This window comes from Poecile atricapillus, chromosome 16 (genome assembly GCF_030490865.1).
Source record: "Poecile atricapillus isolate bPoeAtr1 chromosome 16, bPoeAtr1.hap1, whole genome shotgun sequence".
NCBI classification, from domain to species: Eukaryota; Metazoa; Chordata; class Aves; order Passeriformes; family Paridae; genus Poecile; species Poecile atricapillus.
This window is the reverse complement of record NC_081264.1, coordinates 13,905,455-13,920,125: the sequence shown is the minus strand read 5'-3', so window position 1 is coordinate 13,920,125 and position 14,671 is coordinate 13,905,455. Positions and strand designations below refer to the sequence as shown.

Here is a 14,671-nt window from a genome sequence, read left to right as displayed (position 1 = left end):
CTTCCTCTGCTCTGGGAGGCACAGTCCCAGGTCTCACAGCTTATCCTTATATGAAAGATGCTCCAACCATTCCTCCTTGTAGATCTTCACTGGACTCCCTCCAGCATGTCCAGCTGATTGCAGCCTGCCCAGACACTGTCTCCTCTGGAGGCGCTTTTGGGAAGGTAGCACGGCCTGACCAGTTACACCCAATGCGACAGCCCACATGTGAATACACACACACGCTCTCTCACACACACACAGCTGCCGCAAGGGTGGGTGTGTGTGCACACACCAACAATGCAAACACTCTGCAGCAGACCACAGACACATCTGGCACAACAGCTGCAGTGGTGAACAGTCATATACACAATAATGCACCAGGGCAGGCATTCATTTGCAGGGGCAGATGTGCATTTGCAAGGACAGGTGTTCATGCACAAGAACATATGCGTACATGCAAGGATAGGAGTGCAAAGATCGGTGTGCACGTGCAAGGATAGCTATGCAAAGACAGATGTGGACGTGCAAGGGCAGGTGCGCAAGAAAAGGCTTTCGGGGGACGGAGGGGGCGAGGCGCGGGCCATCACATGAGCGGGGGGGCAGGTGAGCGACGGCTGGGGCTGTTCCTGCGCCTTTAAGGCGTCGCGCAGGTGGCGGGCGTTGACGTCAGTGTGTGGCTACGTCACGGGGCGGGGCCGCAAGGTGCACGGGGCCGCAAGGTACACGGGGCCGGGTCGGGGCCGCTTCTGTCTCCTCCTGCCGATGGACCCGGCCCGGCGCAGTAGCGCCGACCGGGGCTCGGCCGCCGGCGCGGGGTCCCGACCCGGTCCTTTGCGCGGCCCGGGAAGCGCGGCTCGGCTCCCGCCCGACGCTGGGGCTTCGGCGGCGCCTTTCCTTGGCGGCGGCGTCCCCGGCGGCCGTAGGAGCTCCCGACCGGACGGGCATGGCTTCGGGCACGGCTGCCCGCGGCGCGCAGGAACCGAGGAGCGGCCCCCGGCCCAGACCTCGCCCGAGGGTCTCCCGCTGCCGGCCCTGCTGCCCCCCGGCCCGGGCGGACCCTCGTTCCCGGCAGCGCCCGGGCGAGCCGCCTTCCCCGCGCCGGCCCCGCCGGAGCGACGGGAGATGCTGCCCAAAGCGGAGTCCAGTGACCACATCGCGGCCTGGGCGGGCCCCGCCGTTCCCCGCGCCCCCATGCTCCCCAAGGCTGTGTCCAGCGAGTTCCTCGCCGGCGGGTGGGCGGACCTGACCCCCCGAGCGGAGCTGGGCGAGCTGCCCGTCGTCGCCCGGCCCCTCGGCCGGCTCGGCCCCGGCGACGTCTGCGATCCGCTGCCGGACTGTCCAGGACGGGCCCCGGAGGACGGCGCGTTCCGGTGAGTGGGGCCACGGGGACGGGGCTCGCAGCGCCACGGGAGCAGCACCCGTTGTGCCCCTTCTTCCTGCTGTGGCGGATTCAGCAGGATTGGGGTGCAAGGCTGCAGGCAAGCTCCCGGCGGGGAGGATGCCTGATGCTCACTGTTCGTGCGGGATATCGTGATAGAGACACCGACTATGGAGTGGGTGCCACCTGTCCTGGCTGTCCCCTAGGACTGGGGCTAGCGTGGCGCTGCTCTCTTTCCCTATTAAGGCGTGTGCCCTGTGATGGAGGCTCCTCTTTGTCGCTACCGAAAGAGCCTGTGGGTTCTTTGCTGGTGCCCGTTGCGCAATGGCATTAATGTGTTGTGATGGATGTGGCTTTGCGTTGGTGAAGGACACCGCTGCGGGGCTGCAGCACTGCTGTCACATGCGCTGCCCTGGCCTTTGTGGCTGGCAGGGGATGGGAACTGAGATCCGGGTCCTTTTCCCCAGGAGCCCGAGCCTTCCTGAGGAAGGGGGGGAAGTGGTTTTCCGGAGATACCCTGTCTCATAGCCTGCGTCAGCTGGTGGTGATGAAGATGAGGGCTCTTTATGCCAGTTTCTAAATTTCAGGTGCAAGTCCTGGGGGATCTTGGAGGCAAAGATCTATCTCCCTCGTACAGGAGTTAAGGACCTGGTGTATATGCCATGACTAAGCTTCAGCTTTGACTACTTCTGTTGTTAGCAGAAAGCTTCCTTGGTGGATCTGGGGACTTACAGGGTTACAAGGAACCCCTCTGAGCCCTCGTGTTAGCGTGTTCTTCCTTTGTCCTCCAAGCATCACAGTGATCACCTGGAACGTAGGTACAGCCATGCCCCCAAATGATGTGACATCCCTGCTGCACCTCAACACGGGCGAGACAAACGATGTGGACATGATCGCCATTGGGTAAGAGGATGAGGTGCGACTCCCCCTTTTCCTTCCTCTTCCCCCTCTGACAAGTCCTCTTTTCGGGGAATCGCCAAAGCCCTGGGAGACAAGGAATGGAAGAGCTGCAGCACCGGCCTCCTCTGGGGCATGGGGAGCAGGGAAGGGTGTGCATCACAAATGATAGTGTCAGAAAAGGTGATGGAGAATCAGCTCTTGGTAAAATGGGAGTGCTGAGAGGAACTGAAACCCTTGAAAACTGATTAGACTTGAATCCTCATCAAGCCTGAGGCTGGCTATGCTGGGCCAAGTTAGCCCTGATCTTGCTGTGAGCTGTGGCAGTCCTTCTGTCAGGTCTGTCAAGGTATTTGACTCACCTGGCCCAGTCTTCTGGGAGCATTCTCCTCCTCTCTGCTTTTGCAGGTGGTATGCAGGCCTCAAGGGCATAGATCTGCTGTTCTCCTGAGGCTGGATTGGCTCCATGCCCCTGGTACACAGACCAGCTGTCAGGGCAGTGCCACAGCACTGTGGTTGAGGCTGGTGAGGCGAGGGCGGCTTTCTCTTGAGGACTGCAGTGATGCGTGAATTCTTGCTAAGGCCAGGGATATGCTGTCTTTGCATAGGGAGCAGGAAGCAGCCTCTGCCTATTGGTATGAGGTGGAAGAGCTGGATCTGCCTCCAGGACTTACTTGCCCCCAAGCTCTCAGCTGCAGAGGGCATAGTGGTGCAAGGGGTTGACACTGCTGGAGCTGTGATGCTGTGTTGGAACCAGCCTCTCAGTCCCCTCAGTCTTGCAGGCCAGTGGAATGGGTCTGTGTGAGTGGCAAAGGTCAACCTGAGCTGGATGGATGAGCTGGGTGAGGGGTGTAGCTGACGTAGGGACCTGCTGGGACCATGTTCTGGCCAGGACACAGTGTCCTGCTACTCCTCACTTCTTGGCATCTCTGCCTGGCTGTGTCCTTCCTCTGATCTGTGTCTTTGTGCTCTAAGCACTCGATATTTTTGGGCAAGACATTTCCTGATTGCACTGTTCTCTGTGGACATTTTTCTCTCTCTTCATTAATTGCTGAGCTGGGAGGAGCACTATTAACTTTCTGGTTGCTGCTGCTTCAAGCTGTGCAGCTCAAATATGTCTGGACACCTCATGCTGTTTGGACGTGACTTCTCTGTAGAGACTGAAAGGCCACTTAAGCCCCTCTTGCGCACCGAAATGGGCTTTAGGCTTCTGCTCAACCCTGTGCAGCTTAACTGCTTCTGCTTTAGAAAGGGCCAAGGATTCTTGGATTCAGAGCCACTTGTGCCTCCTGCCAGCACATGGCCCAGAATCACTGGAGCGAAGACATGGCTGGTTTGTGCTCTAAAATCAGTGTCTTCCCTTGAACTGCCCTTCCCACCCTGTCCTGCTGTCCAGCATTGTGCTTTGGCACCTCTCCCAGGTTTTCACTAACTGGGATACATATGCTTTCCTACTGTGTGGCTGAAGGACCCATACATTTCCTCTCAGGCTGCAAGAGGTAAACTCCAAGATAAACAAGCGCTTGAAGGATGCCCTCTTCACAGATCAGTGGAGTGAACTCTTCATGGATGTGCTGAGCCCCTTCCACTTCATCCTGGTAAGGAGTCCTGAAGGAGTTGGCAGCTGGTGTTCTCTCTGCCTGCCATGCAGGTGGGACACAGTGATAGACCTGGACTGCAGGTTGGAGGGCGGTGCGGTGGGAGAGCTGCCTGGATTTGCAGCCATCCAAGCAGGGACTGCTGCTGCATCTCACCCAGCCAAGTTGTTTGGCTTGTGCCACCCAGCTGCCTTTCCTGGGCTTATGCTTCCCCTCTGGTGCTTTGGGGTTTATGTTGCCCCCTGCATTGAACCAGGGTGAGAGGGTGAATGTGGGAACCGGCCGGTGCTGCTGGCAACAGCCTGCAAGACTCAGGGCAGGCTCAGCTCCCCCAGACAGGTTCAGCTCCCCAAGGAATTTGCCTCAGAGCGTATGTAAGCCCAACATCACTGAGGCTCAAGTTTGGCTGTCAGTGTTCAGGAGGGTATGCACAGATCTCTGAACCAGATGGGCTGTTTGTCACCTGTGGGATAGGGGGGGACACACAAAGGGTGGAGGTGCTGCCCCATGGCCCAGAGCAGGGGAAGTTGTCCCTCTGTCCCCAGGCTCTCTGCCATCTTGCTCCAGCTCTTGCTCCCATTCCAGGTCAGCACAGTGCGGATGCAAGGTGTGATCCTGCTGGTGTTTGCCAAGTACTACCACCTGCCCTTCCTGCAGGACATCCAGACAGACTGCACTAGGACAGGGCTGGGGGGATACTGGGTGAGTGTGGCCCTGGGGGGAGATTGCAAGGGTCTGGCTTCCCAAGGAGTCATGGGATCCTCTTGGTGCAGGGCAACAAGGGTGGGGTGAGTGTTCGTCTCTCCATCTTCGGCCACATGGTCTGCTTCCTGAACTGCCACCTGCCAGCACACCTGGAGAAGGCAGAGCAGCGCAAGGAGGACTTTGCCACCATACTGCACATGCAGCAGTTTGAGGGGCCTGTGGCCAACGGCATCCTGGATCATGAGTGCGTACCCCACCACTTTGCTCCCCAGTCTGGGCTCTAGTGCCAGTCCCAGTCCTTGATCACCTCCATGTAGGGCCTGGGGGTCTGTCCCCTGCATCCCAGCACAGCTTGGAGATCAGGTCTTGCCTGCAGAGCTGGCCTAGCATGGACTCAGCATGGTGGGGTAGGTGTTTAGGGGAGTCTTGGTCTCATCACATTTAGGGCTGGTACAGCTACTGCATGCACTGTTGGGGTTTGGCACCAGTCAGGCAAAGGGGCCGGCTCTGCCCAGGTGTCCTGGCTATGTGATCTGAATCAATGGGTGCCTCACTGTGGAAATTTCCATCCTCAGTTTCTGCTTCGGGAAGTCTGGCCCATTTGGCTAATGATGCTTGGTCCTACCTACAGAATCCTGGCAGCTGGCCAGGCTGCCAGCTGAGCACTGACCTGTGCCAGTGTTCCCAAAAGCACCTGTGCTGTGGGCTAAGGCTGCCCTCAGGCTGGGGACATCTTACCCCTGCTGTCCCTGGCTCTGGTAGCCTCAGCCTGTTGCCCTTGCTACCATCCACAGCCTCGTGTTCTGGTTTGGGGACCTCAATTTCCGCATCGAGAGCCTGGACATCTGTTTTGTGAAGTATGCCATTGACAGCAATGTCCTGAGCCAGCTCTGGGAGAAGGATCAGGTGAGGGATGGGCATGCTGCCAGCCTACACTGGACCCCAAGCAATGATGGACTCTCCCCAAAACTGCCCATGCAGCTTGTGAGTCAGGGCATGTCCTCTTGCAACCCATAGGACACGAAGGGCCCTGGCTCTCATGTCTCTGGGGGAGGAAGGGACAGCAGAGTCCCAGGTCAGTCTGGATGGAGCTGGGCACACTTCCCTCATCAGTGTGTGAAGAGCTGAGGCATTAAGTCTAGAGACTAGCTGCTGGCATAGATAGACAAACCCTGAGAGCTGTGTGAACTGGCAGGAACAGGACTGGGATGTCAGTGTGTGAGGGTGGAGCAATCTTGGTGGGGGTTTGTGTAGGGGTCTGGCTGTGGGGGCTGCTGTGCTCCTTGATGTGCTCTCTTCCCCACAGCTGAACATTGCTAAAAGCACCTGGCCTGTTCTCAGAGGCTTCCAGGAGGGACCCCTGAACTTCCCACCCACTTTCAAGTTTGATGTGGGCACCAACAAGTATGACAGCAGGTAGGGGAACAGAGCTGGGCATGAGGTGGGGCTGAGAGATGCAGGAGCTCTGTGCTTGGCACTCAGCACACAGCTGCAGGGCCAAGTGTGGGTGCTGGTGTGGATGGGTGGGGTGGGCAAAGCAGCCATGCTGGGGCAGTTACAGGCTGGACTGGGGTGTGATGGCAGTGCTGGTGCCAGCACAGGCCTGTCCCTGCAGCTGTGCTGAGTGCCAAGATAAGCAGCATCCCCTGCCCATACATGCCATAGTGCCAGGGGGAGGGAGTTTGGATCAGAGCCCACTGCCCCTGCCAGGCAAGAGATGCCCCTCTGTGCCCTGCAGTGCCAAGAAGCGAAAACCTGCCTGGACCGACCGCATCCTGTGGAAGATAAAACCTCCCAGCAAGGGGTTGGGCACAGGTGGGCACTGGCCCAGCCAGGGTGTGCTGTCAGTAAGCCAGCTGTGCTACTGCAGTCACATGGAATACACCGTCAGCGACCACAAGCCAGTAGCTGCCATCTTTGCTGTGCAGGTGAGCACTATCCAGGGCTGCTGGGAACACAGGCAGGAGCTGCAGGGTTGAAATGCCCAGCCTTGTGGCGCGGGGAGGGGGGGGCTTAGTTCTGTTTGGAAAGCTCAGCTGCCTTGCCCCTTAATGGGGTCTGCTGTGGGTATATGCATGGGGGCCCTGGGCAGCAGAGGCAGTTTTTGCCATGCCCTTGCTCACCATGTACCTGTCTGACAGTTTGCTTCCAAGGTGGACAAGCCCCTGGTTGAGATTTATGTGGCTGATGAGTGGAGCAGGCCTGAGCAAGCAGTTGTCAGGTACAAGATGGCTGTTGGCTTCCACCGGAGCTCCTGGGACTGGATAGGACTCTACCGGGTAGGGGCTTGAGGGCTGCTGGGGCTGGAGGGAGTGGGGAGCACTGCAGAGCACTGCGGGGTCCCTTCTGCGCTACCCCCACCAGCGAACATGGTGAGGGCATGGAGCTGTGCCCTCCCTTCCCCTGGCATCATGTGGTCCTGCTTCAGGAGGCTCAGGTCCAGCAGTTTCCTCTTCCTCCTGCTCTGTGGGCCCCACAGCACACCTGGGGGTGGAGCAAGGCAGCTTTGGGTCACCCTGTGTGCACAGAGGGGCCTGAGCACCAGGAGACTGAAGAGTGATGTTGCAGAGTGGGGCTCACATTGTCCCACTCGTGTTCTCCTATGTATTGTGCGCAGGTGGGCTTTCGGCACCCTAAAGACTACGTGTCCTATGTCTGGGCTAGGAGTGATGATGGGGAGCGCTGCCTGGAGAAGCAGCTGTGTGCACAGGTGAGGTGGGGCGAGCCCTGCCATCTTGCTGGCACTTCTGCCCCACAGTGGCAGGACAATGGCCCCTTTGTGCCCCTGACAGAGTTGGGGATGCAAGCACCTCATTATTGCTTTTTCCTGAGCCTGGAGCAAGCTCATGGTAGCAAGAGATTTGTGTTTTTGGCTGGGATTGGAGGTGGGAGAAGGGGCACCCCTGTGCCAAATCCAGTACCCATCAGGTGTCTCTGGGCTGCAGGTGATGTTCTCTGAGGAAGCACTGCCCAAGGGAAATGGCGAGTACATCCTTGGATACTACAGCAACACCTCCAATAGCATCGCTGGTGTGACTGAGCCCTTCCAGGTGAGCACATCCCAGGTGAGGGTGAGGGGGGATGAGTATGGGGGAGGCCAGCTGGTGTGGTACCCAACAGTCCCCTGTGAGGGTCAGCCAGCAGTGCTGATGCAGGGGTGCAGATTTCCCTACCCAGGTCAGAGGAGGGCAGCAGCTCTTCGGACAGCTCAGGCAGCAGCTCAGAAGAGGATGACAGTACACTTGTCCTCCTGGCCCCTAAATCCCGTAGCCCCAGCCCGGGCAAGATGAAACGTCACCGGAGCCGAAGCCCCAGCCTGGCCAAGTTCCAGGGCCTCATCCTGCGGCCATCAAGCCGGGACAGGGGTACAAGCCGCAGTCCCTCACCCCAGAGCCGTCGCAGCCTCCCCAGGAATATCCCCACTATCCATCTGCCCCAGGATGAGCTGGGACACCATGCAGGCAAAAGCAAGGAGCTGGGACAGGCAGCCAAGAATCCGGAGGGCAGTTCGTTCTACCAGACTGTGCAGGAGCAAGGTGGCCTCCGGTGTGTGTCTGCTGACAGCTCCCTGGCCAGGGCTGACCCCCGGAACCTGGGCCTGCTGCCTGCATTGCGCCTGGAGATGATTGACCAGGCCCTGGGCCAGCAGCAGGAGAGCTCAGACCAGGGCTATTATCCCTGCCGGAAAATGAGCCCCGCCAGCCCCCCAGGCTGTGGCACCTCCCCAAAGGAGGGGCACAGTCCCCAGGAACTGGACAGACATAGCTATGCCATGGGCCACTGATGTAGTGGCTCCCTCCTCCCCATAGCGTGCTTGCTGTGTGCTTTCCTCTGCCACTTCCCTGCTGACAGTCCCTAACTTATTTATTGCAGTGACTCCTCACCCCTGTTGCGTGCCTGGCAGGTAGATGCCCCCTCCCTTGCTGCCCCCAGCCCAAGCTCCTGCCCTGGGCAGGGCTGTGAGGTGACAACACAGGGGAGGGTGAGCAAAGCTTGTTTGGGGAATCCCTCATGAACTTCCAAGTGCAGGACTCTTGTCCCATGGGAGGAATGCTGACCTCACACCTGAGGTCACACAAGAGGCCAGGGCAGGGCTCTGGCAGGAATGGTGAAGGGCACAGAGCAAGGACCACCACAGGGTACCCTGGAGATCAAAGCTTGCTCCTTCCCTGCTCTACCACTGTGCCTCAGCCTGAACATAGTGCAAGTGACAAAATAAATGATCCTGCCCACCCCAGCTGCACTGTGCTCACTGCAGGGGGCAGGATCAGCCCCAGGGTGGGGGTCTCAGCATCAAGAGTGGACGGCAGGCTTAACACTTGCACCATACACCATGCTCTGACCACCCTTTATTTTTTCTGCTGCATGACCCTAGCCCTCCTACCCTGCCTAGGCAAGAGGGTGGGGATCACACCTCACTGCTCAGGGCCCCCAGCTGAAGGGTCACCAATGTAGGGGTGGGGTGCCCTGCCACCCCCCCCGTCCCAGGGCACACCAGGGAAGGACAATCGGTTTTCCTTTCCTGAGCCCTCCTATTTCTTTCCCCTTGCTTTTGATACTCCTGAATGGCAGCAACAGCTCCTTGAGAGGCTTCTTAGTCCCTCTGCCTGTGCTCTGGCTGTGGTCCCCAGCTCCATACTGTCATGCCAACAGCCATGTTCAGTGCCATCCTTTGAGTTGAGGACCAGACTCCAAGCAGCCTCCAGGCTGCAGCTGCTGCACACATCTTCCTCCCCTTCCTTCCCAAGGCAGCACTGCTTGGGTTCATCGAAGGACTGTGTGGGGCCAAGCACCTGGTGTCTGCTGTACAACCAGATGCTGGCACTGCTCACAGAGGGTGCCTCCCCTGGCCTGTGTCTTCCTGTGTGGATGTTTGGCCTTGGAGCTCACACGCAGAGGGCCCCAGCGTCTTAGAATCTTTTTGAGCTGCCGTGCAGGTACAAGCACAGCCCTGGTCACCGTGGTACAGCTGCTGAAGAAGCAAATCTGTGAGCATCACTGTAACCTGGCAGCACCAACATTACTGCCCCTGCCCTGCAACCTGGTTGTGGCACAAGAGAGCAGGGGCCATCACTTACACTACTGGTTTCCTGCCCCACCCAGGCCCTGGCCTCTTGACCTCCCCACTTACCTCTGCTGTGATCCTCTGCCTGGGCTGCAGGCAGCAGGCAGCTCCAGAACAAAGCAGTCCATGGCGATATGGTCAGCCAGAACAGCCACGTCCATGTCACTGCAGTCCCTTGCCCTATGGAGGCACCGTGCCAGCCTGCAGGCACAGGAGGGCACACATCAGCAAATGCTGGCCAAGGCAGACATCCCACCTCCTCTGATCCCCAGCTGTATGCATACAGTGCCCTCTTCCTCCTAGACTCATACCTGCGTGTGCAGTTGCAGTGGAGGAGTGTCCGGCTGTCCACATTGTGCAGCTGGTACTTTGCCTCATGGGGTACAATCTGGTGCTCACACTTACCCAGGTGTTTGTTGCACCTACACCCTCTGCCTGGGCCTGAGGAAAGCAGGGAAGTAAGGGCCACCCCCAGCACATGACCCCACAAGCCTGAGGCCTTGGGCCACTCTGGCTGCAGTGTGCACGTGCTACCCACAGTACCAGCTCACCCTGCTCCCTGCGCTCCTTCACAGCTGGCATGGGGGTAGCTCCACACTGTGCTGTGGCTGGGCTGGGTCTAATGCTGCCATACCAAGGATGTGCTGAGATTCCAGCTCCTTGCTCTGCTCCAACCACATCCTGTTCTGACACTGTCAGTGCTGTTGCAGGGCCAGGCTCTAGCCCCCAATGCACTGCTGGGTGCCTGGTTGTGAGCTCAGCCTTGTCCCTGGCCAACAGTGGGGTACCTGGGCCCTGCAGCTGCTGGGCTGTCTTATGTCTCCATACCTGGTGATGCCTAGGCTTTGCCCTCAGTTCCTGTCGAAGCCACTTACGCCCTCTTCTAGAGAAAGTCCTTCTTTTGCCTGGGGGCTGCACAGTGGGGCTGGCCCTCTTCTCTGCTGGTAGGCTGGGGTGGTACTGATTCTGCTGCACCATCCTGGCAAGAGGCACTACATCATAACGCTCACACCTGGGGACACCACATGCTGTGAGGTCCTGCACACCAACCAAACCATGCCTGACGCAGCCGAGCAGGGCACGCGGAGGACCAGGGCACCCCTGGGAACTCACCCGCCCCACCAGTGCCACTGGACGCACTCCTCACTCTCTTCCAGCACAAAGCATGGCACCTCCAACAGGTTGAAGAATGTGACGCCAATGATGTTGGAGACGGTGTCGTTGATGGCGAGCAGGCACTGCCGGAACCTGCGGGCAGGGACCGGTGGAGGGCGGGCTCCCCAAGCCCCCCATTTCCTCACCCCCCGACCCCGGACTTACCTGGCGTCGCAATCGCAGTGGGACACGGTGTGCAGGCGATAGTTGCGGATGCCGTAGTTGAACTGCAGCGCCGTGATTTGCGCCCAGCACTGGTCGTGCTCCCGACAGCACCGGTCGGGCCCGCGGAACAGCCCTGCGGAGGCGCCGATGAGTGCGGCCCCGCGGAGCGATACCGGGTGCTCCCGCCGCCCCTCTCCGCTCCGTACCCAGCTCGCTCCAGTTCCCCGCCGAGTCCCCCGCACCGCACCACAGCGTTCCTGGAAGCGTCCAGCCCCGGCGGCGACGGCGCTGCGGTCCCGGCGGCACGGGGTCGGTGCAGGCGGCGCGGCGCCGCCACAGCGCGGACAGGGCCCGGCGCAGCGCGGCCCCAGGCGCGGCGGGAGGGCGGTGCGCGCAGGCGGCACGGAAGGCGCGGGCGAGGCGCGGATCGCGACGGGCCCAGCAGGCGCGGAGGCGGCCGGGGGCGGCCCAGACGCTCTCGACCAGCGCGGGTCCGGTGCCGGCGCTCAGGAACGCCACGTACCGCGCGCCGCCCGCTGCCCCCGCCTCCCGCGCGCACACGGCCCCACCGAACCAAGCGCGCGCGCATGCGCAGAGCGCCGCGCAAGCCAGAGCCGCGCGCGCCCACATCCCGCGGGCCGCCCCGCCCCCTCGTGCCCGCCTTTAACCCCGCGCCCGGCAGCGGAGCCGGCGCTGATTGGCCCGCGCCCGGCAGCGGAGCCCGCGCTGATTGGTCCGCGCCGCGCAGGCCCCGCCCCGCCCCAGGGTAGAGCGGCGGGTGAGGCGGAGGTCCCCAGCCCCGGCACCTCCTCATCCCGGGCACTGCCCCATCCCTGGCACCCCCTCATCCCGGCCACCCCCTCATCCCGGCCACCCCCCATCCCGGCCACCCCCTCATCCCGGCCACCTCCTTATCCCTAGCACCCCCACATCCCGGCCACCCCCCCATCCCGGGCACTCCCCCATCCCGGCCACCCCCTGCTAGCCGCGCTTACCCCACACGCTCTTTCCCTGGCCACTCATGAGTGTGTTCGCACGTGCACGACTCTGGATACAGGTGTGTGTGCAGGTGTGCACGGGTCCATGCACACTCACCTTGCGCACACGTGTAGACACGTGTGTGAATTTATGCCCATGTGCCGTGCATGCCCAACCATGTGTGTGGCCGCACAGGCTGTAGCCATGTCCCTGTTCAAGTGTCCACTGTGTGCGGCCAGTACACAGAGCATGGTGCTGTCCAGCCCCTGCAGAAGCTGCCCACATCCTAGGACCACCTCTGTTCAAGAGCTGAGGATCCCTGAGGATGGAACCACCACAGCCCCCCAGGGCAACTCCTATTACTGCCTGGTCCTCACAGTACAAAGGTGTTTCTTGATATTCAAAGGAACCTCCCATGTCCCAGTTTATTTTTATTGCATTTTGTTCTAGTTAGTTCTGGACATCACTGGGAAGAGACGAACTCTTGTCTCCTTGCACCGTCCCTGTCTATGTATTAACAGGATCCCTCAAAATTCCTCTGCTCCAGTCTTTGCAGACCCTGCTCCTACTGCCACTCCACACAGTACAGGTGCTCCACTCACTACCACCATCATGGCTCTTTGCTGAACTCACCCCAGCATGTCTGTGCCTTGCCCAGGTGATCCCAGCTGGAGCAGCATGGCCTGCCCCTGATGCTCCCTGCCCAGCTTTGTCTGGGGCAGCTTGGGCTGCTGCCATGAGGACACATCCCTGGCTCTTGCTTAGTTTGTGCCCAGCAGAATCTCAAGGCCCATCCCTGCAGAGGAGTTGGTGGCCCAACTTATGCTGGTACAATGTCCCCCTGGGAATCAGGATCTCTCTACCCTGAGAGGGCAGTTGGGCTGTGGGGCAGAGCCCATCCCCCACCCACCCCAGGGCCCTGGTGCCCCAGGGAAGCATTGCTTAGGGTGGCCAGTGGGACTGGGAATCCTACTGCATCACTACTGCATCGCAAAAGGATGCTGGAACTGCTCTGGAGAATTGGCCCACTGAAGTCCAGATTCACCTCTCTCTGCCAGGAGGGAGGGAGGGAGGGAGGAAACCATGGTCCCTCTGGTGGAATCTCTTTCTTTCAGGGCTAGTCTGGAGTCATGTCTGTGTCCAGGCTGATGCTCTGCCCTGCTGGGGTTCTGGGGGGCCCAGGGGAGGTGGTCTGTGGAATCCCATGTGCCCTAACCCGAGGACACTGGGGGCTGATGGATGGGGCTTGGCAGTGTAGGCTTATTTCACCTTATCAGGATTTCCCTGACAGCAATGCATTGCAGACAGGGCAGAGTCCATTCTATGGCTGTGATAGGGCTGCTGTGTGCCACCCATGACATCACCCCAGGTGTCACAAAGGTCTCCCCTGTCCTGGGAGCTGTGTTCATGAAGCTGGGTAAGGCCTGGCAGGATGGGGATGGGCATGCTAAGGCTGGGGAAGGGCTCTGCTTGGAGGTACCCAGATGTGGGAGAACCAGCTTTCCACCCATAGGGATCCACAGAGCCCTCCTGCCATGGAGGTGCTGCGTTCCTGTCCCAGTGCACCTGGAGCTGCTCTCTGCATGCATTAGGCCCCCTCATGCCCAGCACCCTGGGGCTACCCTGTGCCTGGACTGTGTTGGCAGCCCCATGGGGCCCCACAGGGAAGGATCCATGGGGCAGCACAGGACAGCCTTGGCTGACAAGTGTATGACTGCATCAGAGACACAAAACCCAGTTTGGGTTTGTCTGGAAGATAACAGGGGATAAGTAGGAATGTCCAGTGCTCTGGCCTTCACCGCCCAAGCAGACAGTGGGTTACAGGGCTGGCTTTGCAGCAGAGCTCCCCGCTGTGTAACCATGCAGCTACTGCCCTGCTGCCAGCTGCTGGCACAAGGCTGTGTCTGGCGGGACAGTGAGGACATGGGGCTGAGCCCTGGGCTACTCACCCCAACAAGCAGCACTGTCAGCCTTGCACCCGGCTCCACTGACGTGGCTGAAGGCCGCAGACAAGGCCAGCATGGGGCTAAGCTGCCAAGGACTCAGGGCTGAGCCTGCAGTGGGGGAGCACTGAGCTCAGGTGGAGATGCCAGCAGTCATGGTTCATGCAGCAAGGGTGGGGAGTGGGTCTCAGCCTGGGTCAGCAGGAGTGCAGAAATGGGCTGGTGAAGCAATTATTTTCTCCTCTTCTGCATGCCATGGTTGCATTAGGGGCTCCCCATTACAAGAAAGATCCCATACTGGAGTAAGGCTGGTGAAGTCTGAGCTGGTCAGGACTGGAGCTAGGCTTACTTGGGCTGAAGGAGAAGAGAAATCAGACTTCATCTGCCCCAAACTCTGAGTCATGGCAGGGCTCATTTCTTCTCCTTTTACACTCCCCAGGCCAGCATAGGCATTGGAGTGATGCCTCTTATGCATCCTGCAGGCAGGGGCTGGCTGACCAGACTGTGTGAGTGGCTGCCAGACCTAGGGCGTCATCCATGTCTCAGTGCTGACAGACACACAGGTGTCCCCATGTCCAGTCTTGCCCTTTGCCCCACCCAGGCAGCAGGACTGGCTAGCCATTGTGCATGTACCATGCATGCTGCTGACTGTGTCCTGCTCATGTCCCCTGGGGACAGGCAACTTTCGAGAGGGTGGACAGCTCTGCCTTCTGGAAAGAGAATTGCTGCAGCACTGCTTTAAGCCTCTCTGCTTTCTACTGATCTAAGTTGGAGCTTACAGCTTTGTGGAAAGAAGCAATAGAGC

At 59.8% G+C, this 14,671-nt stretch overlaps 2 protein-coding genes across 7 annotated transcripts; one reads left to right on the top strand and one right to left on the bottom strand.

Moving 5' to 3' along the window:
- Nucleotides 1-586: 586 nt before the first annotated feature.
- On the top strand, nt 587-8,792 carry INPP5J (inositol polyphosphate-5-phosphatase J). Of its 3 annotated transcripts, XM_058851487.1 has the most exons (12): nt 587-1,352; nt 2,153-2,263; nt 3,747-3,855; nt 4,441-4,557; nt 4,629-4,804; nt 5,355-5,466; nt 5,867-5,976; nt 6,299-6,488; nt 6,702-6,839; nt 7,178-7,270; nt 7,506-7,610; nt 7,724-8,792. In XM_058851487.1, the coding sequence occupies exons 1-12, from the start codon at nt 745-747 to the stop codon at nt 8,342-8,344; spliced, it is 2,490 nt and encodes an 829-aa protein (XP_058707470.1). In that variant the 5' UTR covers nt 587-744; the 3' UTR covers nt 8,345-8,792. The 3 variants fall into 3 exon arrangements, with proteins under 3 accessions (XP_058707470.1, XP_058707469.1, XP_058707468.1); XM_058851486.1 differs by lacking the exon at nt 2,153-2,263 and having other exon boundaries at nt 656-1,352; XM_058851485.1 differs by lacking the exon at nt 7,178-7,270 and having other exon boundaries at nt 656-1,352.
- A 224-nt stretch (nt 8,793-9,016) lies between these two features.
- On the bottom strand, nt 9,017-11,605 carry PLA2G3 (phospholipase A2 group III). Of its 4 annotated transcripts, none has more exons than XM_058851489.1 (7): nt 11,152-11,605; nt 10,946-11,078; nt 10,739-10,873; nt 10,177-10,637; nt 9,937-10,066; nt 9,692-9,826; nt 9,017-9,529 (listed from the first exon to the last, which is right to left on the bottom strand). In XM_058851489.1, exons 1-7 carry the CDS (start codon nt 11,573-11,575, stop codon nt 9,325-9,327), a joined length of 1,623 nt encoding a protein of 540 aa, XP_058707472.1. In that variant the 5' UTR covers nt 11,576-11,605; the 3' UTR covers nt 9,017-9,324. The 4 variants fall into 4 exon arrangements, with proteins under 4 accessions (XP_058707472.1, XP_058707471.1, XP_058707475.1 ...); XM_058851488.1 differs by having other exon boundaries at nt 9,017-9,532; nt 11,152-11,604; XM_058851492.1 differs by having other exon boundaries at nt 9,017-9,532; nt 9,937-10,060; nt 10,501-10,637; nt 11,152-11,604.
- Between the last annotated feature and the right edge of the window lie 3,066 nt (nt 11,606-14,671).